The sequence below is a fragment of the Capra hircus genome, chromosome 26 (assembly GCF_001704415.2).
Source record: "Capra hircus breed San Clemente chromosome 26, ASM170441v1, whole genome shotgun sequence".
Lineage (NCBI taxonomy): Eukaryota > Metazoa > Chordata > Mammalia > Artiodactyla > Bovidae > Capra > Capra hircus.
Window position 1 is genome coordinate 32,539,115 of NC_030833.1, and position 26,387 is coordinate 32,565,501.

Here is a 26,387-nt window from a genome sequence, read left to right on the forward strand (position 1 = left end):
GAAAAGATAAAGAGGGAAATAGGAAATGATCAGCTAGCGGTAAAAGCCATGGGGAGGAGGGGGCTGAGGGGTTAGGGATCCTGGGTGGTGGTGATTGCAAGTTTCAGAAGTGTGGGGAGGAAGGCCTCATCAAGAAGGGACAACTGAGTGACAGTCTGAAGGCTGTGAAGGAGGGAGACAGCCTTGTGCATCTCAAGGAAAAGCATCCTGGGCCGAGGGAACAGCAAGTGCAAAGTCCTTGAGGCAGGAGCGTACAGCAGGGAGGCCAGTGTGGCTGCAGGAGAGGCAGACAAGAGAGAGATGAGGGCTGAGGAGCAATTTAATCTTTTGCTTTGTTCCTCAGGAAAAAAAAAAAAGATCCACCTGATGACTTTAGATGCATTCATAATGCTACTATTTAAGAGATTCATTCCAAAGCTCAAGGACAAAGCCTTCTGCATTTCTAGGGCTCATTTACCATAGGGCCCTTGGGACAGCAGAGGGAGCCTGGGTTCAAGTCCCAGTACCTGACACTAGCTATGTTACCTTGGGAAGGGCCTTCAACCTCTCTGAGCCTCAGTTACACTGCTCAGGTTCATCAGTTGCCCCATCTGCAAGATAGGTTATTAATGCAGCCACCCATGCCTACCTCTGGAGAAGGCAATGGCACCCCACTCCAGTACTCTTGCCTGGACAATCCCATGGTGGAGGAGCCTGGTAGGCTGCAGTCCATGGGGTCGCTGAGAGTCGGACATGACTGAGCGACTTCCCTTTCACTTTTCACTTTCATGTATTGGAGAAGGAGATGGCAACCCACTCCAGTGTTCTTGGCTGGAGAATCCCAGGGACGGGGGAACCTGGTGGGCTGCCATCTATGGGGTCGCACAGGGTCAGACACGACTGAAGCGACTAGCAGCAGCAGCAGCATGCGTACCTGACTTGATTATTGTTAAAGTAAAGGTCTCTCAGTCGTGTCTGACTCTTTGTGACCCCATGGACTATACAGTCAATGGAATTCTCCAGGCCAGAATGCTGGAGTGGGTAGCCTTTCCTTCCCCAAGGGATCTTCCCAACCCAGGGATCGAACCGAGGTCTCCAGCACTGCAGGCAGTTCTTTACCAGCTGAGCCACAAGGGAAGCCCAAGAATACTGGAGTGGGTAACCTATCCCTTCTCCAGGGGATCTTCCCGACCCAGGAATCGAACCAGGATCTCCTGCACTGCAGGCGGATTCTTTACCAACTGAGCTATGAGGAAAGCCCATTTGCTGTTAAATTCAATGAGATCATTAATATGAAAGTGACTTTTACATTGAAATGGGTAAGATAAATGTCACGTTGCTTTTTGTTTTCTTCAGCAAAGCCTATGATAAGGGCTCATCACTGGCTGCCCACTCCCCTCCACCACCCTGCTCCCTATATTGCATCCCACGTGGGCCCTGTTGACTCTCACTTTGCTTAAGTCCACCTCTGATTCAGGGATGCTCGTCAGATGCCTGGAGACTCCAAGACAAGGCTGCCAAAAGTTGCCGGGAATGTTCTGGGACTGGTGTGTCCCCACCCTGGCCTGGCCAGGAGGGCTCTGATCGGGTGGAACCAGGTGGGCCCAGCCACTCCTCCCCAACATTCCCCTCCACCTTCCTGCAGGTACAATGGCCCCAACCTGGTTCTGAAGTACGACCGGGCCCAGAAGCGGCTGGTGAACATCGCGGTGGACGAGCGCAGCTCCCCATATTATGCGCTGCGTGACCGGCAGGGCAACGCCATCGGGGTCACAGCCTGTGACATCGACGGGGATGGCCGCGAGGAGATCTACTTCCTCAACACCAACAACGCCTTCTCAGGTAAGGGCTGCGGGCCTTGGGCCTTCCCTGCTCCCACCTTCCTCCTCCCATCACCAGGTTACAGTCACCGGCTTCCCCAGGCCCAGGCCCTGCCACCTCCCAGCAATGACCCAACTGTGACACCCCCGGGAGGCCCTTTCTTCTCTTATGCATGAAGCTTTTTCTCACCTCCCAGCCCCTGGGCCTGGTGATAGACGCCATGAGCAGAAGACCAGTCCCTGTCCCTCAGCCTTTATGTCCTGTTTGCCCTCCAGTCGCAGCGGACCCCCATCCCCCTAGGTAACCCGTCCTCCCTTCTCCCCCAGCTCCTGACTCAGCCATTCAGGACTTCTCACACCCATCACCCGCAGATGACCCCCACCTCCTGGCATAGGTCCCCATGGTACTTTCAGGGGGCCTTTCTAAAATGCTCTGAAATCCTTCAGGGGTCCCCACAGTGTTCAGATGAGCTCATTTTTTCACCCCACATTCCTGCTAAGCACCAGCTCCCTGCCAGACAGGAGGCCTTCAGGGCTGGGGACACAACTTGGAGGAAGACAGACCTGGGGCCTGTCCTAGCCCGGAGCATCAACCCCTTGTCACTTGGGCTCTTGTGTAAATGCAGATTCTGCCTCAGCAGGCCTGGCTGGGGCCCGAGAGCCTGCCTTGCTAACACACTCTCAGGCGATACTGCTGCTGCTGGTCCAGGGACCACACTTTAAGTAGTGATGTCCTATATCCCAAGGAACGGCTGAGGGAAATTGATGCCCAGAAGGCTACATAATAGTAACAATGATAATAACTAATATTTTAGTGGCACCTACTCGGTGCCAGGGTGAGGGTCTAAGTGCTTCATCTTGTTGTTCAGTTGCTCAGTCATGTCTGACTCTTTGAAACCCCATGGACTGCAGCACACCAGGCTTCCATGTCCTTCACTGTCTCCCAGAATCATCTCATTTAAGTCTCACAACAGCTTGAGTATGTAGGTCCTGGTATAGCCCACTTTATAGTTGAGGAAACTGAGGCACAAAGAGGTCGCATGACTTGCCCAAGCCACACAACTTGTACACCCCAGGATTCAAACCCAAGTGTTTGACTCCAGATCCATCCTTTTAATCAGCACGCTCTACAGCCTTACTCAATCTAAGACCCTCGGGACCTAGTAGAGAGCCAGGCTCACAGTTGGCGCTCAGTATTCCATGAGTTGGGAGGCTGTACTCTTGGGGCTGCAGACGGAAGTCTGCTCCCATGGGGCCATACATCTGCAGGGAAGTCCCAGGCCACAGCTTCCTCCTGAAGGATGCAGGGTCTCACGTCCCTGTGGGGCCAGGTTGGACATGCCCTGGACTCTTCCAGATGGGGGCAGCCTCTTGGGTTGGTCTGGACCACACTGTGCAGTTCAGACTTGCACACTCACTGTCCTGCGCCCTCCCAACCTCCTGGAGTCAGGGGGTCACCTGACTCTGGGGACCACCCTCCCTGCTTACACACACACACCTAGTGGCTTTACTCTGGCCTATACTGTTGCCCCTACTGGTGTCTGAGCCCAAGCCAGGATCCAGCCCCAGACTGCCCTTGCTGTTGAGCCCTGCCAGTTGCCTGAATGGGAGGGGATGGGGTTGGGGCTGGTGCCAGAGGGAGGGGCAGGGGCAGGCAGAGCTGACTGGCTGACAGCCAGCCTTGTGCAGCCAAGAAACAATGAGCCCCAGCCCCGAGTGGTGTTTTATGGGTTTTCATCTCATCTTGCCACCAAGTGAGGCCTGAGAGATAGTAATTATCCCCACACAAATATCAAGGCATGATTACCCAGCTGGATTTACTGCCCTCTCTCCAACCAAGCCAAGATTGGATTAGGACACAATTAATTGATGGGCTGATCAACTCTTTAATGTGGGGCAAGGTCAGGAGGGGAGCAGCGGCAAGGGATGCTGTGGAAGGGGTGAGTCCCCGGCTGGAGGGAAGCCGAAGTGGGGAGGACTGTGGAAGGGGGTGTTTAACACTGGCTCGGCGGGCGCGATGCCAGAGGAAGGGGACACACTCTTCCCAGTCACTGAACACAGAGCACCTGGGCTGGGACCTGTCAGGTGTCTCTGATGCGGCAAGCCCTCCCACGCTCTTTGAGCATTTCATAGTGAAACCAAGAGCCACAGTGCTCAGCCCAGGCTGCACGTGAGACTTCCCTGAGGAGCTTTAACACTCCCAGTTCCCAGGGAGCACCCTGGTCAGTCCAATTGGAAGATCAGAAAGCTCTCCGGGTGATTCCCCTGTGCAGTCAAGGTTGACAGCAATACCCCAGAGTCGTGTTGGTTGCATGCTCAGCCTAATCATCACCCCATTCACTCACTCATATATTCATTCACTGGATACGTACTTATTGAGCACCCACCATATGCCAAACACTGTTCTAGGCACTGACGATGCCCCAGTGAATGAACTGGCATAAATCCTTCCCTCTCTCCCCAGTGCAGTCTTTTATTTCTCTAGAAACCTGACCCTCCCTCTCCTGGCCCTGTGGAGTCTTAAGTTCCTCGAGGGCAAAGTCCCTGTGCTGGTCATTTGTGCCCCATTCTGGCCCAGCCAGAACTTGAACATCCTAAGAGTACAATTAAAACTTAATAAATAAATCCAGGAAGCACAAACAAGGCACACGCCATTAGCCCTATGAGAAGGTTCTCCAACAGAGGAAATATGAGGAGAGGCAGAGAGGAAATATGAGAGAGGTTCGCCTGGGAGAGCTTGGAGCTTGTCCCCCAGAGCTGGGGTGAGGATGACAGTGCCCTGCAGCCTTAGTCCCAGGCATGTACCTCCCAGTGGCCTTCTGTGGGTTTGAGTTAATTTTTCAGTTGAGTGATTCAATTGATTCATCGACAGTGGGCGGGTGGTGGAGCCAGAACCTTTGTGCCAGGTCAGCACTTCCCTGGGTCCAGCTGGCATGAGGCTCAGCCACTGCCACCCTGCCCACCATGAGGAACCTGAGATCCTCTCCAGGAGCCCCGGCCAGCCCACACCTGCCCATGGCTTATGACTGGGGCTCCCTCGGCCTATGCCCAAGCATTGGAGGGACCTGGGGAACAGGGGTCCCTCCCTCTCCTTAGCCAGCCTTAGGACATCAGCACTGGAGTCCCTGGAAGAGGGCTGGGACCCTGCATCCTGGCAGTGTCCTGTAGGAGTCAGCCTGTACAAACCTGGGATCTACCCCTCACTTCCTGAGTCACCTTGAGCACCCAGGGTGCTCGACACTTCTCTGTCTCAACCCCTTCACCTGTAGAACAGGCAAAATTGTATCAACTTCATGAGTTTAACTCCTTCCATAGACTGTATCCAAAGTCTTACCATCACCTACCACACCCCCTCCAGATGTGAGCCAGCTTGCCTTTCTGACTCCTTCTCCTCCCCTCTTGCTCTTGCTCACCTCATTGCCACCTGAGGCCTTTGCACTTGCTGTTCCCTCCACCTGAAAGGCTTTTCCCACCATTGTTCTCAGCATTCAGACCTTCCCTTCATTCAGGCTCCTTCTCATGTATCTTCCCTGTCGCTCCCAATGCTCTTAACTTGCTTTATTTCTTTGGAGCACTTCCTACTGTCTGAGAGGGGGCTGTAAATTTGTTGTTCACCTTTCTGCTCATCTGCTAAACACCATGGGGACAGAGACTTTGTCTTGTTTTCTGCTGTATCTCCATGACCAAAGACATACTTATGCCACTTAGCAAACATTAATGCATATATCTGACTGAACAGCTCAACTAGTGAATGAAAATCACTTATTATGGTGTCTAGGATTTAATCCATGCTCTGTAAGCAACTGCTGTTATAATACTGCGGCCTGAAGAAAGGCAGAGACTTTAAAAATGTCCAGGACAAAGCGCCCTGGGCCTCCCTCCCAGCTGCTTGAAGGAAGAGACTCTGGGAGCAGAAAGAAGAAAGGGTCATCATGTAAATAAAACACCACACAAACAAGGGTGTCAGGTGTACACAGCTCAAGGGTTAATACTCGGAAAGTAGATAAGAGGGAGGGAGCAGGACTGACCACAGTCCCAAGAGGCCTGAGCGAGGAAAGCAGCCGAGGGCTTAACTGACCTGGAAAAGTACTACAACACTGAAGCCAGTGTTTCAGGCAACACTACTCTGGAAAAATCAGGTAGGAGCCTCTGCAGGACAAAGGGGGATAAGAGTCTGCTCCAGCACCCCATCCACAGGCCAGGAACCCAGGACCCCCTGCAGCTCCTGTTCAGAGCCCATCCCTCCAGGGTCCTGCACTGACTACTCAAGCTGTTGTTCAGCTTGGCCCCGAGCTCTCCTGCCCATGTGACCTGCCCAGGGTTACAGCAGTGTGGCGGTAGATGGGCCAGTGTGGACTGCAAGCCCCACAGTTTATTTCATTCATTCATTTCAGCAGGATGGTCACTGACCCTCTGCCATCTTCAGTCTACATGCACCTCCCTCCTCTTCTACACAAATACTGCTACTCACAGTACTGCCCCTTACTTTTTTACTTAACAACTGATTTTGGACATTATGTCATAGCCACACGCAGACAGCTTTCTCGTTCTTTTTATGGCTGTATAGTACTCTATTATATAGATTTGCCATTCCCTGAACTGACCCTCTCCTGAGGAATATTTAAATTGCTTGTAAACCACCGAATGAATAAGCTTGTACTGCATGCCAATCTCCACAGCTGCAGGTGTGTCTTTAAGGTAAGTTCATAGAAATGCAACTGCTGCGTCAAAGGAGTATACAGGGGCAGTTTCGATAGGCACAGCCAAATCGTCCTTCAAAGGGACAGTCCTAGTTACACTCCCGTCAGCCCGCATGCCATTGAGCATCTCCCATACCAATACTCTCAGCAACTCATGTCATCATTTAAAAAAATATTTGCTAATCTGATAGCGGGGGAAACTGGCATCTAAATTCAGTTTTAATTTTCATTTTTCTTAAAATGAGTGAGGCTGAACATATTTTTGTATATTTGGGTCTCTTGTCTGCTCAGAGCCTTTGCCCATTTTCTTCTATTGATTATCAGCCTTCTTCATATTGATTTGTAACACCTCCTTATGAATTAGGGAAACCAAGCCTCTGCCTGTAATACAAGTTGCACATAGTTTCTTCTTGTTTATCATTTTTCTTTTGCCTTTGTTCATGGTGGGTTTTGCAATGTGGAACGTTTTTGTTTTTATGAGCTTGGATTTATCACTCTTTTCTCTGATGGCTTCTGAGCTCCGTATTATATTTAGGCCTTCAGTGGGGCTTTTGTAACCTCTCAGAGAGGAGGCATCAGTCACTGTGCCAGAGAGAAGAAAGGGAATCGGGGCGCCTTGCACTTTCAGCCTCTTTTGCCTCCACAGCAGATGAGCCGTCTGCATGGAGAGCGCACCCATTGTCCACAGCTCTTCACCCAGGCCCTGTTCCCACAATATCTGCGGATGCTCTGCACCTTGCTTCTCAAAGCATGTTTTGCCACTGAGCAGCACTGGCAACAGCTGGAAGCTCATCAATTTGCAGGATCTCAGGCCCCATCCCAGACCTAATAGACCAGGATCTGCTTTTTACCAGGATGGCCAGGACTTCTTGTGCCTGGTAAAGCCTGAGATACACTGCCTTGAGGCTCCACTCTCTTTTCCTAGGATCCTCTGAAAAAGTGAAGGCATTAATCACTCAGTCATGTCTGACTTTTTGCGACCCTATGAACTGTAACCTGCCAGGCTCCTCTGTCCATGGAATTCTGTAGACAAGAATACTGAGTGGGTTGCCATTCCCTTCTCCAGGGGGTCTTTCTGACCTAGGGATCGAACCCAGGTCTCCTATATTGCAGGCAGATTCTTTGCTGCTGAACCAGCAGTTACTCCCAGGGAACTCTACTCAATGCTCTATGGTGACCTAAATGAGGAGGAAATTCAAAAACAGAGAATATGTATAACTGATGCACTTTACTGTACAGCAGAAACTAAAAATAATAGTTTATAGGACCTAAAACGGATCCTAGGGTCTCCTGATCCCCAGCCATATTTCCCTTGGACATAAGCTCCAGATTTTCAGCTCACCCAGCATGACCCCATTTGGGGAAATGAGCTGATGAACTGCTCAGGCCCCCTGCCCGCCACTACCATATACCTCATTTCCATGTGGCCTCAGAAGAAGCAAGAATGGAATAAGGCTGTCAAAGTAGCACCATAATGAGTATGAGCCCTGGGACTTTTCTGGTGGTCCAGTGGCCAAGACTCCACACCCCCAATGCCGGGGGCCCAGGTTCTAGATCCCTGATCAGGGAACTAGATCCCACATGGCACAACAAAAAATGATCCATCAAGCTGAACCTAAGACCTCACGCAGCCAGATGAATAAATATATAAATAGTTTTTTAAAAATAGTGTATAGAGCCCTGAAGCCTATTTCCTCAGTCCTAACACAAAAAGAGGTTCCTCAGGGACTGGGGCAGCCTTCCACTGGCTCCTACCCAGCTATTTATTTACTTTTAGTTTCTGCTGTACAGCAAAGTGCATCAGTTACATATATATCCACTCTTTTTAAACTTCTTTCCCATTTAGGTCACTACAGAGCATTGAGTAGAGTCCCCTGGGCCATACAGCAGGCTCTCATTAGTCATCTGTTTTATATATAGTAGTGTGTATGTGCCGATCTCAATCTCCCAGTCCATCCCACCAATCTCCCATTCCACCCCTTCTTCCCTTCTTGGCAACAGTAGTTTTTTTCCTACATCTGTGACTGTTCTGCTTTGCAAATAAGTTCATCTGTACCATTTTTACAGATTCCATGTATAATTGATACTATATGACATGTGTCTTTCTCTTTCTGACTTACTTCACCTTATATGACAATCTCTAGTTTCATCCAAAGCCACGCCAAATGGCTTTATTTCATTTCTTTTTATGACTGAGTAATATTCCACTGTATATATGCACTATATCTTCTTTATCCATTCCTCTGTCGATGGACATTCAGACTGCTTCCAAGTTCTGTCTACTGTAAATAGTGCTGCAGTGAACATGGAAGTGCAGGCATCCTTTCAAATTATGATTTTCTCTGGATATATGCCCAGGAGTAGGATTGATGTAGGTTGCTCTATTTTTAGTTTTTTAAGGAACCTCCATACGTTTTTACATAGTCCACCCAACTCTTTAATATGTGGGATGGGGCAGGGGTGCTTTGCAGTCAGACCACAATTTGAGGCTCAGCATTGCCACTTAACAATCTTAGGTAAATAGCTTAAGCCCCTAAGCCCCAATTTCTCTCTCGAAGAGTCTATCTTCCTTACATAACTATGGAAAGGACCAACTGAGCTAACATGAATGAAGCACTCGGCAGAAGTTCTTTGGTTTTCCCTCTTCTCCCTGGAATGGAGGCAGGAAGACTGAGGTCTGAAATTATATTGGGGGGTGGGGGTGGTTTGTGAATGGGACACAGGGAAGCCTGGGTTCTTTCTTTTTTAAAATGTCCTTTGCCAGAGCCAGTTCTTTTTTCCCCTAGGGCCATCACTTCTTCGCTGGTTTTCTAAGTCTTATAAAGCATTTTATACTTAATGTCACAGTTGTGTTCTGGGGTGTGGCTTATCGAGGATTTGCAGTGGTCATGCCCTGTAATTACCTGGATGATGATGGTGGCGATCATGATGGTGGTGGTGAGGAGGAGGCGGAGGAAGATAGTGGTGGTGATGGTGGTGATGGTGATGGCAGTGTTTTTATTGTTTATTGAATTTATCATGAGCCAGGTATTGTTCTAAGTACTTTATTTACATTATCTAGTTTAATCCTCACAACAACCTGATAAATAGGCGTTCATTCTCATTATCCCATTTTATACACAAGAAAAAGAAATATTCATGACTTGCCCAAGTTCAACCCAGGCCCGGGATGTTGCTGGCTAGCTCCTGACCCTGCTGCTTGGCAGTAATCTCTTTGCCTTAAGAATGTAGCTGGAGGCTGAGCCCCCAACCCTACCATATGTGCTGGCCCACCCTTCTCTTTGCCACCATTATCAGACTCAAGTCAGGTCATCTCCTGGGGTGGGGGCAGCTCCTGAGGGAGGAGGCACTCAAGCTAACGATCCTTAGCAAGAGCCCTTTGTAGCCCAAACTCACCTTCCCAGTGGCTCTAGGATGACTTCTGGGGGTAGAGTTTGATGTGCAGATGACAAGGCCATTTGCTCGATGGAGACCAGTGCCCTCGATGCAGAACCACTCTGTTTTCTATTTGTCTGGAGACTCCTCCACCTCTGCCCCTTCTTCTTCCCCCCAAAATGTGCCCCCTTCCTGGGACTGAGTCTGTGGCCCTGGGCTTTCCCTTTTACTCCAGCTCCAGCCTCCACTCCCTGCAAACTGCCGTCTGTCACGTCCAGCGAGCTCTTGGGCTTGCCTTCTCGGCCACTTTATGATCCCCGAAAATGCCAAGCTCCTGCTCCCACCCCAGCTGCCCCAATGCCCCGCTTCCCTCACTCCCCTACACTGTGGACTTGCTCTGACCCGCTGCTCCTGACCACACCCTCCCGCCCTGGCCTCTGGAACCCAGCACTTCTCCTCACTTCCCCCTTACCTCTCGTGCCTGAGCTACTACAGAAGTGGCCTCCCCACTTCACTATCTCCCTTGCGAGCCCACACCTCACTCCACTGCCAGGTGAATCTTCCAGAAACATTGTCTTCCCCAGATCAGAAACCACCCGTGCCCACTTCAGCCTCAGTGCTGGCTTAGCGGCTGTCTCCCGGCCTGCCTTGCTTCTCCTCCTGCCCCTGCACAAACCCTCCCCTCTGGGCATATTCAGTGTCCCCTCTGTCTTTGTCTAGGTTTCCCTTCCTGCCCTTAGCACCCTCCCTCCTCCTCTCTCCCTGACGAGCCGTGGGTGCGGTGCTCAGAAGTGCAGGCTTCGGAGTCAGAAAGACCTGGGTTTGAATCTGTCTGCACCACACACTGGCTCTTGGGGAATTAACCTCTCTGCTCCTCAATTTTTCCATCTGCAATATGGGGCTACACCACCTCTCAAGGCAGTGTGAGATTCAGGCAAGATGATGGTTGAAAAAAGAAAAAAAGTGCTTCACGCAGAGCCTGGCTATAGTAGGTGCTCTTCACGCAGAGCCTGGCTATAGTAGGTGCTCTTCACGCAGAGCCTGGCTATAGTAGGTGCTCTTCACGCAGAGCCTGGCTATAGTAGGTGCTCTTCACGCAGAGCCTGGCTATAGTAGGTGCTCTGCACGCAGAGCCTGGCTATAGTAGGTGCTCTGCACGCAGAGCCTGGCTATAGTAGGTGCTCTGCACGCAGAGCCTGGCTATAGTAGGTGCTCTGCACGCAGAGCCTGGCTATAGTAGGTGCTCTGCACGCAGAGCCTGGCTATAGTAGGTGCTCTGCACGCAGAGCCTGGCTATAGTAGGTGCTCTGCACGCAGAGCCTGGCTATAGTAGGTGCTCTGCACGCAGAGCCTGGCTATAGTATGTGCTCTGCACGCAGAGCCTGGCTATAGTAGGTGCTCTGCTCACTGGAGTTGTGCTGTTGTTCCTCTGATACTTCACATCCCGGTTCAGGTGCCTCCTCTGTTATGAAGCCCTCCCCGATCACTGTGACTGACTTCACAGCATCTCCGGGATGTACTATCCTGTCATCTCGGCGGGGCTCTGCTAGTTGTGGGATCATAGGCAAGTCCCCTTGCCTCTGGTGCCTCAGGTCCTTCATCTGTAAATTGGTCTTGAAAATAGTACTTACTGTGTAGGCTTGTGGCAAGTGCTAGTGAGTGAATGTATGTGAAGCTCACGGCATATAGAAATCACCATAGGAACGTTAAGTAGTTTTATTTTTACTACCGTCCCATAGCATCTCCTTTTTGTAACTCTCCTGTCCGCTAATGAACACTAAGCGCCCCGAGTCAGGGGCTGAGACGCCTACTTCCCTGGGGCCGCTCCAGCACGGGCAGGGAGTGGTAGGCCCCTGAGCCTCCCCCACTGGGCCTTCCCAGTATCTTGCCACCTGGGAGCAACTGCCCTTTCCATTGGGCTGGCTTCAGGTGATGCTAGTGGTAAAGAACCCGCCTTCCAATGTAAAGGACACGAGAGACCGGGTGCAATCCCTGGGTCAGGAAGACCCCTGGAGGAGGGCATGGCAACCCACTCCAGAATTCTTGCCTGGAGAATCCCCATGGATGGAGGAGCCTTACAGGCTACAGTCCATGGGGTCCCAAAGAATCAGACACAACTGAAGTGACTTAGCATACACACACTGAGGCCTTCAAAAGCTCCCTTAGTGCCAACATGCCAGATTCTGGGTAGGACTGTGCCTCACAGGGGATATGACCTCCAGAGTCCCCTACCCTGCCCTTGAACACCCTCGGTTTCTCCCAGGTCTCTGCTTTCTAGGAATCTCCCCCCAGGACCCAGGAGAGGCCCTCTGCCCTCTCCTTCCCGAGCTGCTGCCCCTGACTCAGTGAGGGACCCTAGGGCAGAGTGCAGCTGCAAGGAGCCAGAGGTGGGATTACGCGCTGACATGGGCCAGGGGCCAGTGCTGGGTGTTTATTGCCAGTGCCATCGACCCGCACAGCTCGCTGTTTATCTGTCTTCCTGACACACCTAATTACCCAGGTTGCAGCTGCCAGAGCGTTTGCTCTTCCTAAATCACAGGCTCCCATCCCTCCTGTCGCCCAGGCCTCTAGGCCTCTGCCTGCAGAAGGCCTGCCATTGATTTTGCCGTTCCCATTTATGATCTACAAGGCTCTGCATCACTGTTGCACATTTTACCTTAATTAGTTTATTCTTCGGGGCGTCCCTGGTCAGCTCAGAAGCCAGGAGACTGGAACGAGGGAAGAGGCTAATCGTACGTGTCGCCCTAACGCCTCTGGCCACAAAGCCCAGCATCTGGCCTGATGTCAACACCCCAGAGCAGCAACTGGCACAGAACAGTGCTAGCTCTGCAGGACGCTAAGAGGTGAGCTGCAAGAAAGGGGTGCCATGGCTGAGTATGTTTGGGAAAGGCTGGCTTACGTGAAATTAAGCCTGTAATATACTGCAAGACTTTTCAAAGTTTTGATAGACTGATGTCCACTGAGAATCTCCAAGTGGGGGATGAAAGGTACAGTCTTTCCTGAGCTCAGATAATCATAAAATCTTTTCTCCAGGCAGCTCACAGAGACCAGGTTCCACTAAGCACACTTTGGGAAATGTGAGCAGGAAGAATCGGGGGTAATTAGGCAAATAGAGGGGGATCGAGTCACCCAAGCCTCGTTTTTTTCCTCTTGCCTAGCTAAGGCAGGGACTCAGAGGTTTGAGAAAATTTTCCCACTGTATGCAGAGGTGCCCATCAGAGGTCTGCAGAGCCCCACTGCCGGAGCTGCTTTCTCACCCAGCCCAAGCTTTGGTTGAGTTTAATCTTGGTCAAATTTCACGGGGAACTAGATTAGCTGAGATGTAGTCTAAAGAGGCCCTGGTTTGACAGAGAAGGGCAAGGGTCACTTGCGACTGGGAAGGCTAGGCATCCGGAAGCTGCAGAACCATCCTCGGAGGCCCCCCAGGCATTAGAAGGCGATGACAAGGCCGCCACTTGCCTGGGGAACAGCCACGAGTACGGCAGCCCACTGTTCCTCTCCCGCAGCCCTGAAACAGAATGCTCTGAAAGCCTCAAGTGCTTTTTTTAAGTTTGTAGGAAAGTGAATTGGTAGCAAAACCTGTCCTGAGCTGATGTGAGCTATTTATGGGCTTTATTTATCCCACTTGGTGTGATATTCATATATTTCACTGCAGAAATATTAATGTGTTTAATTACAGGGTGCTGCCCTGGTTCCTGCTGGGGGTGTTATATAATAAACAGGGTGTGCATTGAGTTACCTTTCTGAAATGTGAAAGGGAAAATAATCTAAGTTTCTAAACATATCTGTTCCCCGGGGATTGTGACAAGGGCTCAGAGACCCAGGTGGTGCAGAGCAGCCAAGGGCCGCAGAGTTTTCCCCTGCAGTTCCCGCAGCCATGCTGGGAGTGGGGAGGCCAGCTGTTACCCCCAACTCTCAGATGAAGAAACCAAGGCCCTAAGAGGATAAAGAACTGGCTTAGACAAATGGGAGTCAGAGCTGGACTTGGGCAGAGTCCACACCTGGGCTTCTGTCCTAATCAGGCTCCTCAGGAGTCCCAGTGAGTACTCATGCCCAGCCACGGCAGTTCTGGCAGAACCTTGGGAGCCCCAGTGGGCACCACCCCCAACCACAGCAGCTCTGGCAGACCCTTGGGAGTCCCAGTGGGCACTCCCCCACCAGCCACAGCAACTCTGGCAAACCCTGGCTTCGGCTCCTCAGCCCAGGTCTCCCCCACCACCCACAGACACCTGCACGACTCCTGGATCTGCCTCCCATTCCACTCAGGAAGGGCCTTCCCCTTCATGGAAACCGGTCTCTGCATGCCTGGGAGGCCAGGTGGCATGGCTCAGTCCCCGGGCCAGCTCCCCAGAGTCTGGCAAGTGTCCCTGAGGTCAAGTCCAGGCCCTACAGAGAATGCACCTTCCCCGTGGGTCCCTGTGGTCTTGGGGGGCCCCATGTGAGGCCACTCAGAGGGCAGCCTTTGTCCCCCCCAGTCAGAGCCCCCTGAGGACCCTTCCAAAAACAGGCCGCACCAGAACATGCTCACATTCGTGCACTCACCCCCTCGCTGTCACGCTCGTTCTCACACTCATTCAGTCTCACACTTACACTCACTCAGTTTTACTCGCTCTTATTCTCATACACCCACTCACTCCTGCTTATTCCTACACACTTTCACGCACTCTCTCACACACTCAGACACTCTCAACACACCCCTGCAGTGCAGGGCTGAAGTCCCTGAAGCACCTCAGAGGGTCTCCCGTCTATGAAACCAGAATAGTCACTTCTGCCGAGGACCACCCCCAACTCTGGGGGCGCTGTGCTCAGCCTCTAACCTGAGTTATCTCATTTATCCCTCGAATTAAAGTGGAATGTAGTTATTATTGTTATCCCCGTTTCCAAATAAGGAAACTGAGGCTCAGATTGCCCACAGTCAACAACTAAAACCTGAGTCTCTGTAGAACCGAGCCTGAGACTCAGGCCAGTTTACTCAAAACCCCAAGTTTTAGCTGCCATATCACCTGCTCCCCTCAGTCTGAGCCTGTTGCCTCTCCACTAACCCTTGCCCCATGAGTGCTGACCCCACGGCCATCCAGGTTTCTCCGGCTGTTGGTGATACCCCTGTCAGAGCTGAGCTCCCAGCCCTGCCCTCCATCTGGACTCCGAGACCCACCCACTGACCAGGACCATTTCTTCTGAGACCCACATCAGGCTCTGTGATTCAGCAGAGCATGCAGGGAGCAGCTCCTGGAGAAAGAGACATTCTTGGTTGAGTCTGGATGTGAAATACTGGCGATCCCAGGATGTCCCTCCTAGTGCCACAGAAGTGTGGTGCAGACCGTGAGATCCTGCTATTGAGGATCAGCTCTGACACACACTAGCGGTCACACTTCTTCCAAAGTTCCTGAGGCCTGGGCTGGCCATCTTCATAAGCTTCAGTGTCTTCTCTCAACTGAGAATAACTGGGTGTCCCCAGGAGAGGGGTCACCACTGCCTGAGGACCGTGAGGAGCATTCACCGTGCAGCAGGTGACCCATCCACCTGTGGCCCCAACACCTGGGGCAGGCACCCCACCAACCACCAGCCCTCTCTTCCCTCCTGCCTGCAGGGGTGGCCACATACACGGACAAGTTGTTCAAGTTCCGCAATAACCGCTGGGAAGACATCCTGAGTGACGAGGTCAATGTGGCCCGCGGTGTGGCCAGCCTCTTTGCCGGGCGCTCTGTGGCCTGCGTGGACAGGAAGGTGAGTCCAGGGGAACATGGGGGCCTGGGGAGAAGGGAGGCACACAGCAGTGTGATGGCCAGGAGGAAGCACCAGCAGACATCCCCAGACAGAGCATGGCTCCCAGGGGCAGAGCTCAAAGCCACTCCCAGGGCCTTGCACATAGTGGATGCTAACATACTTTCACATCCTTTCTCCCCTGAGGGCCTCCCGGCAACCAGGGGCTGTCATCATTGTATCTGCTGGACAGAAGACACTGAGCCCCAGGGTGGGGCAGGGACCTGCCTGAGGACCCAGACGTAAATCAGAATCGGTCAGCTCGTAACCTTGTGTTCGTTCATTCAACTCATTTATGAAGTGCCAACTATGTGCCAGGCACTGGGCCATCAGGCCCCCTCCCCCATAAATGTTTATGGAACAAATGAAGGCATAGCAAAGGGGCTCATGAGCGGGTGAGTGGACGGTTGCCTGAATGTACAAGTACTTTAGTTAATCCAAAGCACCATCGATGCTTTCCTGCCCTGCTGGTCCACCCGGCACACAGGTGCTCAACTCAAAGTGTCAGGGAGAAAGGCCAAGTGAGGAGGGAAGAAGCAGCTGCAACCATCCATCCTGTGAGGGGGCCCTGCCCGGGCATCCCAGCCAACCCAGCCAGAGCCAGAGCGTGGCGTGGCAGTGATTTATCCCTCCTGTCACCTGCTCCCCTGCCGCCCCTCCTTGGCTTTTACAAAACATCATCACTAAATCAGGGACCCAGCTGCTGCCCAGCTTCCAGGGGAGCATCTCTGGCCCCCATTGTGGGAGCTGGGGCGAGGGAGCCAACTCGTTCGGGATTTGAGATGGCACCAAGGGGATTGGGGATTCAGAGTGAATCTTCACAGCAGGGGCCGCCAGGCCTTGGGAAAAGGCAGGTGCCAGGTATAAATATTTATTTCTTAACAAGCTGGTGCTAGGAAGAGCAGCCAAGCTGGGCTGTGAAGCCACATTTAGCCCTGACCTGAATCTCTGCCACCTGGACTCCCGCCTGGTGGGAAGAATGGGGAGGAGGCTCTATGAGAGCCCCAGGGAGCAGGGAGGATCTGGAGGGCGGGGAGGGGCACCAGGCCTGGCCTCTGAGAGGCCTCTTCCATCTCCTCCTGGCTTCCAGTCTCCTTAGCCCCATCAGGACCAGGGCACCCCACACCCAGCTAAGGCGGGAACCTTCTCAGCACCAGTAGGAAGGTCTGAAGGTTAATCACAGAGAGATGTACTCTGTCCTAACAAGGTCACCTACACACCCATGCACTTACCCACAGGACAGAGGCACCATGTGAAGTGCAAAAAGAGAAAAGGGGAAAAAAAGACACTTTGGCTTGAAGCACAGTAGGCAGGCACTTAGCGGCTCGCTCACTCCCTACTCAGACCCGGCCTCAGGGAACTAGAAAGCGCCCCCACGGCCTGTCTGCCATCAGAAGAGGGGCTACTGTCTGTGTTCAGCCACTACCTTGGCAATCCCCGAGGCCCGAGAACTGTGGAGAGGTCAAGGCCAGAGTGGAAGCTGAGAGACAGGGATGCAGTGTGATGCGGGAAAACACAGGAGCAATCGTAACAATAGGAATATATTAACAGAACACTAATAATAATAGCTATTATGCTTATTAAACTAGCCCCGTGCCAAGCTCTGTGCTAAGTGACTTCCATTCACCATCTTACTGGATTTTCAAATAAGCCAATGAGGTAAATGCTGTCATTATCCCCATTTTACAGACAGGAAAACTAAGGCTTCTAGCACTTAAGCAACTGACCTTGTTACCATATAGCAAGTGACAGCCAAAGCCAGAAATTGAGTCCTGCCTAGCTGAAAATGATCAGACACCTTTTTACCTCCCTGCTACCCTGCCTTTGGGTAAACCTGTACCAAATACACATTTCTAACCACAGGTTCTGTTACAGCCTTTGACCTACTCCTCCCTCAGCCCCACAGCCCCTAGCTGGGGCCTGTTAGTGTACCTGATTGGTGGTCTCTGGACCAGCAGCATCAGTGTTGTTAGAAATGCAGATTCTCAGGCCCCACCCTCCAGACCTACCCATCAGAACCACTCGGGGTGGGGTCCAGCAGCCTGGGTTTCAGCTAGGCCCAAAGGTGACTCTGATGTATGCTAAGCTTGGGAGCTTTGCACCAGGTAGAAGTCTCCGCCCCTACAGTATGCTGCTCTCTCCCTCTCCCCTTGCAGCCCTCATTCGCTCTCTGCCCCTAACCTGGAACACCACTGCCCTTCGTCTTCAGCTGCCTCATCACTCACCCACCTTTCTGGATCCAGCCCAAAGCCGATCTCTTGCAAGAAGCGTTCCCCGATCGATAATGATTATGCCTCATGTTTATATAGCATTTCTATCTTTCCAAAGTCCTTTCACATGCGTTGTCTCATTCCATCTTCTCAACGACCCTGCCAGGAAGCAGGGGGGCTACGATTCCCATGTAACACGTGAGGAGGTGCAGCCAAAGTGGATGAGGAACCTGCCCAAGGACATAGAGTTAGTTAGGTGCAGAGCTTGGCCTAGGATCCAGACTGACAGCCCTAGACCAGTGGTTTTCAGGGTGTGGTTCCTGAAACAGCTGCACCAGCTTTACCTGGGAACATGTTAGAAATGCAGATTTGAGGACGCCCTCCAGACCCCCGAATCAGAAACTCGGGGGCTAGGACCCAGCATCCAGGTTGCTTTCACAACCCCCTGCCTGCTGCCAGTTGATTCTGAGGTCGACTAAAGGATGGGTACCACTGCTCTGGACCCAGAGCTGCAGAAACATCTTCCTTCTCCTGGAATCAGCTCCCCCACCCACAATTACCATGGTCAAGTTCACATGTGACTTTCTGCAGTTTTCTATAACTGTAACACATCTACAACTTTTCTGTTTTGTCAACCCAATACACTGATGTAAGGAACTAGGTATAACCGCATTTTATAAACATCCTGATTTCTAGCAGAGTGCATTTCAGTTCATTTGGGCTTAATTGCCCATTTGTCGATGCGATTGCTAACAGCTGGTAGGGTCAGGCGGCGTCACGGTAAAGGCGCACTTTCCCCTTTGGCCCCATCCATTCGCTCTTCATCCAGTCATTCCACACACGTACACCAAGCTCCCGGGATGGGCAAGAATCTTTCAAAGTTCTCCCTCACCGCAAATGATGTTGTAAAGCAGTGCAGCTCAGACTTCAGTTTTGCGTAGGGATCATATGGGGATCTTGTGAAAATGCAGATTCTGATTCGGCAGGTCTGGGCTGGAGCCTGAGAGTCTGTATTTCTAACATGCTTGCAGGTGACACTGATGCTGTTGGCCCAGGGACCGTTTCTAGTAACAAGACTCAGGTAGCCGAATCAGAATCTGCATTTTCACAAGATCCCCACATGATCCCTACGCAAAACTGAAATTGAGTCGGACTGCTTTACATCACTCAGGTAGCAGGCTAGAGACCCAGAGAACCAGAAATGAAGAGGCAGAAAAGTCTTTATGGAGCTGGAAACTGGAACAGCTCCAGTTTCCTCCCCCAACATGCCACACCTTGCGTTTTATATTCTGGGAACACTGAACAAACTGTTTGCAGCTTCCCAACATGCGATATACATCACTCTTTGTCTCATCTCTGCCTGGAAGGTTCTTTCCCCTCCACTTCACCTGGCCAAGACTCCTCTTAGAAAACCTTTTCTGAACTTTCTATGGCCAGGTGCCCTTCCTCTGGGTTAGGAGCCCCTCTTCTGTGTACCCAGGAGACCCTGTACCCACTCTTAATCAGACCTGTAATTGCTGACACGTCTGATTCCCCCAGGAGAACCTGAGCGCCTTCCTTGCTTCACCTACCTATTAGCCCCAGGTGGCTCTTAATCAACTTCCCCGAAGAAAATGGTTCCAAAGGGAAAAAGTGACCAGTTAGGTGAGAGAGGGCTCTCATGGGACCACCGGGGAAGAAATAAAAGAAAGCAAAGAAGGCTGAAAAGAGGGCAGTGGCAGAGCACACTGTGCTGTCTTAAATTCAGCTGTTTCTCCCAGGTTGTTTTGTGCTCATGGCTTCCTTTGTTATTGTTTTTAATTTTATTTTTTATTGAGGTATAGTTGATTTACAATGTTGTGTTGGTTTCAGGATACAGCAAAGTGATTCATCTATACATATATATATATATTAGATTCTTTTCTCTTACAGGCTATTACAAAATATTGAGTATAGTTTCCGGTGCTATACAGTAGCTTGTCAGCTTCCTTAAAGCCAGACTATAAGCAACCTAAGGACAAAGACTTTGTCTGAAGTACATTTATAACCCAGGACCTTGCACATCGTTGGAGCTCAAGAAATATGTACTGTCTGATTAATTGGAGGGAAATGCTGCAAGGGATAAGAGGAAAGCTAGAAAACTGATTGAGAAATTGTGTGGATCTCTTGGGGGAAAGAAAGCATCCATTGAAGAAATAACACCATTATAATAGCAGGCAGGAAAGAATCTTTTATCAGCCGTGTTTTGGACTAGAGAGGAGAATGACTACAGTAACAAGGAACTGGTGCCCAGGGCTTCTCCTGGATGCAAAGGGGGAAATATATATATATATTTATATTTGAGACACTGTTATAAAGGCAGAAGCAATATACAATTTCTTTCTGGTACAGGAAAAGCAAGGGGGTAGAAGTGGGAAGGAGGAGCCTGGTGTGGCCGAACCTCTTGTGCCATCCAAATTAAGGAGTGAAGAAGTATGGGGTGGGGATGGGGGAGGGAGAAGGCTCAGGAATTTGCTTGTCATCTTGGCTGGAGCAAGCTTGAATGGGAGAGAGAGAGAGACTGAGAATAATGGGAATTGGTAGATCAATCAATCAGCAAATATTTATTGAGCAGCTACCCTGGCTGGCAGCTGGAGAGAGCTCAGCTGGAGGGAGGCATATTAGAAAATTGTCTATAAAAAGGTGGTTGTGGGGGAGAGGGAGGGATGTTCTTCTGGAACAGGAGAGAGGGGAAGCGCTGTGCTGTAGGACTCTGGGGGCATCCCACACTTCGTAGCCTCTGTGGAAAAGCACCTCTGGAGCTGTGTCATGCAAGGTCACGGATGCCAGACCCCAGGAGCAGAGCCCGAACCTCGAGAAAGAGCTATGGTCCTGTGAGTGGAGGGGGGATCTGCTTCCGGGCCCCCAGATGGTCCTGCTCACTGACCTCCCTCCCTTCCTGCTCAGGGCTCCGGACGCTACTCCATCTACATCGCCAACTATGCCTACGGTAACGTGGGCCCTGACGCCCTGATCGAAATGGACCCCGAGGCCAGTGACCTCTCCCGGGGCATTCTGGCGCTCAGAGATGTGGCAGCTGAGGCTGGAGTCAGCAAATACACAGGTAGGCAGAGTGGAACAGGGGGCCTGTGAGCTGGAGGAGCTGGGGGCTGGGGCTAGGCTTCAGGCCCTGCAAGGCTGAGTCTAATTCATCAGAGACCACAGGAGAGGGTGGGTCTGTGTCCCTGGGGAGGGAGGGTAAAGGTTTTATCCTATCTCACCACCCACAGACGGCATCCTCCAAGGCCGCCTCTCCAGATGATGGGACATCTGGTGGGGTGGGCTTTGGCGGGTGCAGTGGGTGACGTCGGACATAGCCTAGAAGATCACTGCATCTTTCTCCCCTTGGAACCCCTTGCCCCATTCTCTGCTGTAACCCAAGCGATGGGTGAACAGGTTCTGTAGGAGAAAACTGACAAATCACAGAGGCCAAGATTTAAAGCATTTTTTATTGCCAAACAGCAGACGAAATTATTTACTTACACATAAGCAGCCAGGAATTGAGTGCTAAATCCCTAAGCTTCAGCTGGGTCCCGTCTCAGTAAACTGAGCTCAAAGAATTGTGTTCTTATTCCCAAACCTCTCCAGCACTTTTTTTTAAGGCACGCTCCCCCCACATCTTTCAGGATGGGGGACCTATTGTCAGAGTCTCTGACAGGGAGATCTTTCTAGGGAAGGCTGTTTTTCTAATTCCAGCACGGCTGCTGACTAAACTCTGATAATCTGCCAATAGACTGCTGATGGCAGAGCAATCTCGTTCCTGTTTAGGATGCCAAAAATCAGGAAGCCAGAGCTGTACACAACTTCTCACGTGTACTCTGGCCTCATTGACACCCTACCTGCACCTTGAATGTAGAAATTCTCTGAGCGGTTGACCTTCCTGATATGTCCGTCCCAACTGGCACTACAGAATTCCAAGTGGCAGCCTACCTGGTTCCAAATCTGGGGGCTGGAAGGATCCTTGAAGGATCATTTGGGCCACTCCCCTGCCTTCAGCCACCTGGGTAATGGCATAATTTCAAAGTCCTCCCCAGAAAGGGTTGTCACGGCCTCCCCTGAGTTTATGATGCCTTTCTATAGCCAGCCCTCCACCTCAGTGAAAGGGGGAGATTGATGTTAACCTGTCTGACAAAGTTTGTGGGAACAAATGACTAGACAATAAAATAGTTTACACGGTTCAAGCCCCATCAAAGAGTGCGAGAGCTCTGCATGGGAGCGAGCAGCAAAGAGGCTGAGTGTCAGCAATAAACCGTGTTTTCCTGGGAAAAGGAATAAACATGCAGGAGCTTCAGCCTCGACTTGCACAGTCAATTTTTCTGAATAGTTCCCAGTTTTGTGCACTGGGCTGGCTTGGCAATTAAGTGCCTTGATCTGCAGAAGGAGGGTGGGCTGGGGAGATGAAGCACTTGAAAATGATGAGCTGGAAGGGAGGCAAGGTCTGGGAGCGAGGGCTGTACACAGAATCAAAGAATTCATAAGGCTGCAGCAGGGTGTGAGCATGAGGGGACATTGTTCACGCTGGCGGGGCTGGCAGGGGGGCTGGCAGAACCAGGGGTGGGGAAGGAAGGCTGACGGAACCAGGGATGTCTCCAAGACAAGACAGCTGAGGAGCCCGGTGGGGATGGGGGCACCGGGCAGCTGTGCCAGGCTGTGCTGGAAGGACTGGACAGCTCAAGGAAGAGACAGCAGTTTCTGTGGAGCGTGCATGCAGGCCGGGGCAGCTGGCATGCCCAGAGGACACGTTAGAGCAGCTCTGCAGATTTCCAAGAGCCATTTGGCTGACAAGAACCTATTTGGCCCACCAAGTTACTATTCTGTCTACCCGCCTTCCCCAGCCCACCCTTTCCCTGCCCGCCAAGCCCCACAATGCTACCCTGCAGCCCCCATAGTTACTCTGTTCACGACGCATGGACATCTGGCTGGAAAACTAGCCCAGATGCCCCCTCAGGAATGGACCCCAAAGGTAACAGCCACCACTAGAGCCCAGCCTGATTGCCAAGGCTCTGACACACGGCCAAGACTCAGCTCCAGGAGGGTGCCCTGGGCCCTGGGAGAGATGTCGACAGTGAGGAGCAGGGCCTGAACAGGCTGGGAGGCAAGCAAGCCTCGGCCAGCTGTGCGGTCAGAGAGCCGCAGCCCTGGAGGCAAGGCGCACAGCACCCATCTGCCGGACGGACCAGCCGCCCGTTTGCAAAAGAACAAATCGAGGTCCAGAGAGGAGAAAGGACCTGCCCAAGGTCACACAGGAGGTTTACAGAGACACTAGCACTCAGAGCCCCAGCCGCTGATACCTAAACTACCAGAATCAGCTGACCTTTCAAACGACCTCCAGCTTGAGAATCCTGCACCAGCATGCAGGGCGGGAGGGGCTGGTGAAGGAGGAAGAGGCGCACCCCCAGAAACGCGGCCCCAGGGACTGGCCCTCCGGACTTTAATTGCGACTCCCGGTTTTCCTGATTGAAACAGCTGCCTGCCCTGGGCTGCTCAGGGAAGCAGGGGGGTTGGCCCGGGCATCCCGGGCTGCAGGGAGGGCAATGGTGAAGCCCACACCGAGCTGTCGGGCTCCGCGGAAGGGGGAGGGGAGGCATCCTCTGCAGACTCCCGATTCCGCCGCCGGCCGCCTCTCTGCTGGGTCACAGTGCCATCTAGCGGCCAGCGCGCCCGCTCTCGGGGGACTCGCGGGTCCCTGGAGGGCGGCGTAGCCCGAGCCGCCCATGCAGAGTTGCGCAGCGGGAAGCCGACTCCCTGGTGGTTCCTGGTTCTCCTAGCCCTGGCTTCCCCAGCTGCCTGTAGCCTGAGCTGCCCTGCATGGGAATCCTAAGAACTAGTTCTCCCCATGACCGAGAGCCTGTCAGGAACTCGAGGGAACCAAGAGTTTTGCCGCCGCCTCTATGGCCCCCCAATGATCTCAGACATGTCCCCAGGCCTCTCTGAGCACCTTAAATTAGCCCTCTAGCAGAGCTGCTAAGTAGCCAGGATCTGGAGCCAGAGTGCTGGGTGCAGATCTTGCTTCCACCGTGTCCTGCCCAGGCAATAGAGAGCAACTTATTAACCTCTCTGGGCCTCAGTTTTCTTGCCTGCAAAATGGGAATATTAAAAGAGGTACATATAGGGCATGCCTGGCACAGGGCCTGGCACACAGTACATACAAGTGTAGCGGACATCAACACCCTCCAATGAGGTTCTGACAGAGGGATGCTGGTCATTTCCTGAGTGTAGGGAGCACAGCCATGTGCTTTGTTGCTTAGTTGTGTCTGATGCTTTGGGACCCCATGGGCTGCAGCCCGCCAGGCTCCTCTGTCCATTGCCAGGGGATTCTCCAGGCAAGAATACTGGAATGGGTTGCCATGCCCTCCTCCAGTGGATCCCAACCCGTGGATCGAACCAGGTCTCCTGCACTGCAGGTGAATTCTTTACTGTCTGAACACAGAAGGAAGCACAAAGCAAGCAGGACCAGCCCCTGCCCTGGAGATATTCTCCATGTGTCTACTCGGTGTGTCCTCCAGGGCTCAGGTGTGGGCATCTTTAGCCCTATTCCCACTGGAATCCATCTATTTTCCCTTCTTCCCTCTGGACCCAGCCTCTCCCCAGCCTCTACTTCCTCAGAGGACCTCTGCGATTTGGCCTCACCCTTTTAGGGAGCATCTGTCCAGGCTGCAAGGTGATGATTAAAGAAGCCCTGAAAGAAATTTGGAAAGAAAATGAAGGTGGATTTACAATGTTGGGTGGAGAGTTTTGCTGTTGGCTGGGAGCAGTGTAGAACAAAGCAGCGGGCAGATCTGATTTATAGAAAGTCATTATTGGAGGAGACAGAGATGCCTAAAGCCCAGCTGAGGCCTTCTGGCGGATCCCCACTAGCCAGCTCCAGAGAAGGGGCAGTAGCCTGGGGACCTCAGAGCCTCCTGGGTTCCCAGGCGGGTGCTAACCTTTCGGTGGGAGTGCAGCCAAATGTGTCAGCTGGGGACAGGCAAGGCTAGAGTGACAGACTCCTCAGCCAGGGCCTGGGACCCCCGGGGAGCACAACCACAGGCCTGCCAGGGGTACCCAAAGCCCCAGCCAACAGAGTGTCAGATGCATCAGATGATTGACAAGAAGGGACATCGTTTTTTTTATTTAAAGCAAGCACAGATGTATTACAGAATACAAATACAATCTTGGTATGCATTTTCTTCAGCTAAAACAACTGAGTTTTATTTTAATGTCGAGCTTATTATGGCTGGCCATTCTGGGGCTTTATCAGAGTACAGACCCCTCTTCTAGGGAGAGGGAACTCGAGTAGAAATGTTTGAGAGCACCCTGTGGGGAGAGAGTGGCTCTGAAGTCGCTCAGGCATGGGTTTCAGCTATGATCCATTGCCCCCTAGCTGAGATTACGCCTCTGCGAGCTTTGGTTTCCTCACCTAGAAAATGGTGAGGTGGGTGGATCACACAAAACCTAGGACACAGGACTGAACCACAGAGCATCTCTTCCTGCCCCTCCTTGTCCAGCCCTCTCTTCTGAAATAGCTTCTTCCAGCCCTGCCTGGGGGCAGGGCAGGGGAGCACACAGAGGAGAAGGACTTCGCTCCTGCACCCACCAGGTGCCCAAGGTTTGGAAATCCCCACCCAGCAGACAAGTGATGGAGGTTGTCCTCCTGCCCCTCCCCACCTCCTCAGTCTTCTTCAGGGACCGGCTGGAGGGATTAGGGACGAGTGGGAATATCCTTGTCTAACACCCTCTATCCTGGCACACTTGGAACCCTTCCCAGCACCTGGATGGCTCTCACAGGGTCAGGGGTAGCAACACCAGCCCCAACACCATATTATTGTGTTAGAAGCTTCAGGAAATTTGGGCTGTTACCATCCTGTCCTTCTCACACCCCCTTCTCCAACACACACACACACACACACACACGCACACACACACGCGCGCGCACACACACAGTTCATTCCTCCACCCCTTCATGTACCACTGCTTTGCTACTCTTTTAATATCTTGGACATTCTTGGCAGCCTGCAGGCCTTAACGTCCACTGGAATCATTAATCAGCAGAATAATCCCACAGGTCCAGGTTCCTTGTCTAACAGCCTCACTGCAGAGCCTCCACGGTACGGACTGTGAATGGGCCCAGGAATCCACTCCCAGCCACACTTATCCTGAGGTCCGGCTCGGAGGATGCCCTGAAAAGGAGAGCTGGGAGGAGCCTTGGAGACCTTCTCACACCACCCCCACACCATTTCACAGGAAGGGAGACCAGTGCCTGGAGGGCACACTCCCCAAGTTCCTGCCACTCCAGGCAGTCCCTGGAGGCTCTTCCTTAGCACAGCGAATCCCCTGCCTCTTCATCCCGGCCCCTCTGCTGTACTGTTTGGGGTGGTGCAGCCATGCCCCCAACTTCCTACAACCACCCTTTGCCTTCCCCACCCTCAATCATGAGGGCTGCCCTCATGTGGTTTGAGAGATGGATTGTTGTTGTTCAGTTACCCAGTCTTGTCCGACTCTTTGCGACCCCATGGACTGAAGCGCGCCAGACCTCCCAGTCC

At 52.2% G+C, this 26,387-nt stretch overlaps 1 protein-coding gene across 2 annotated transcripts in view; it reads left to right on the forward strand.

The window, feature by feature from the left end:
- Window positions 1-26,387, forward strand: part of CRTAC1 (cartilage acidic protein 1) — a 151,888-nt gene that overhangs the window by 93,274 nt on the left and 32,227 nt on the right. For both annotated transcript variants that reach the window (XM_018041584.1, XM_018041583.1), the window contains exons 3-5: window positions 1,625-1,821; window positions 15,465-15,601; window positions 20,773-20,929. In XM_018041584.1, the coding sequence (XP_017897073.1) occupies window positions 1,625-1,821; window positions 15,465-15,601; window positions 20,773-20,929 (491 nt within the window). The remainder of the gene's footprint in view (window positions 1-1,624; window positions 1,822-15,464; window positions 15,602-20,772; window positions 20,930-26,387) is intronic.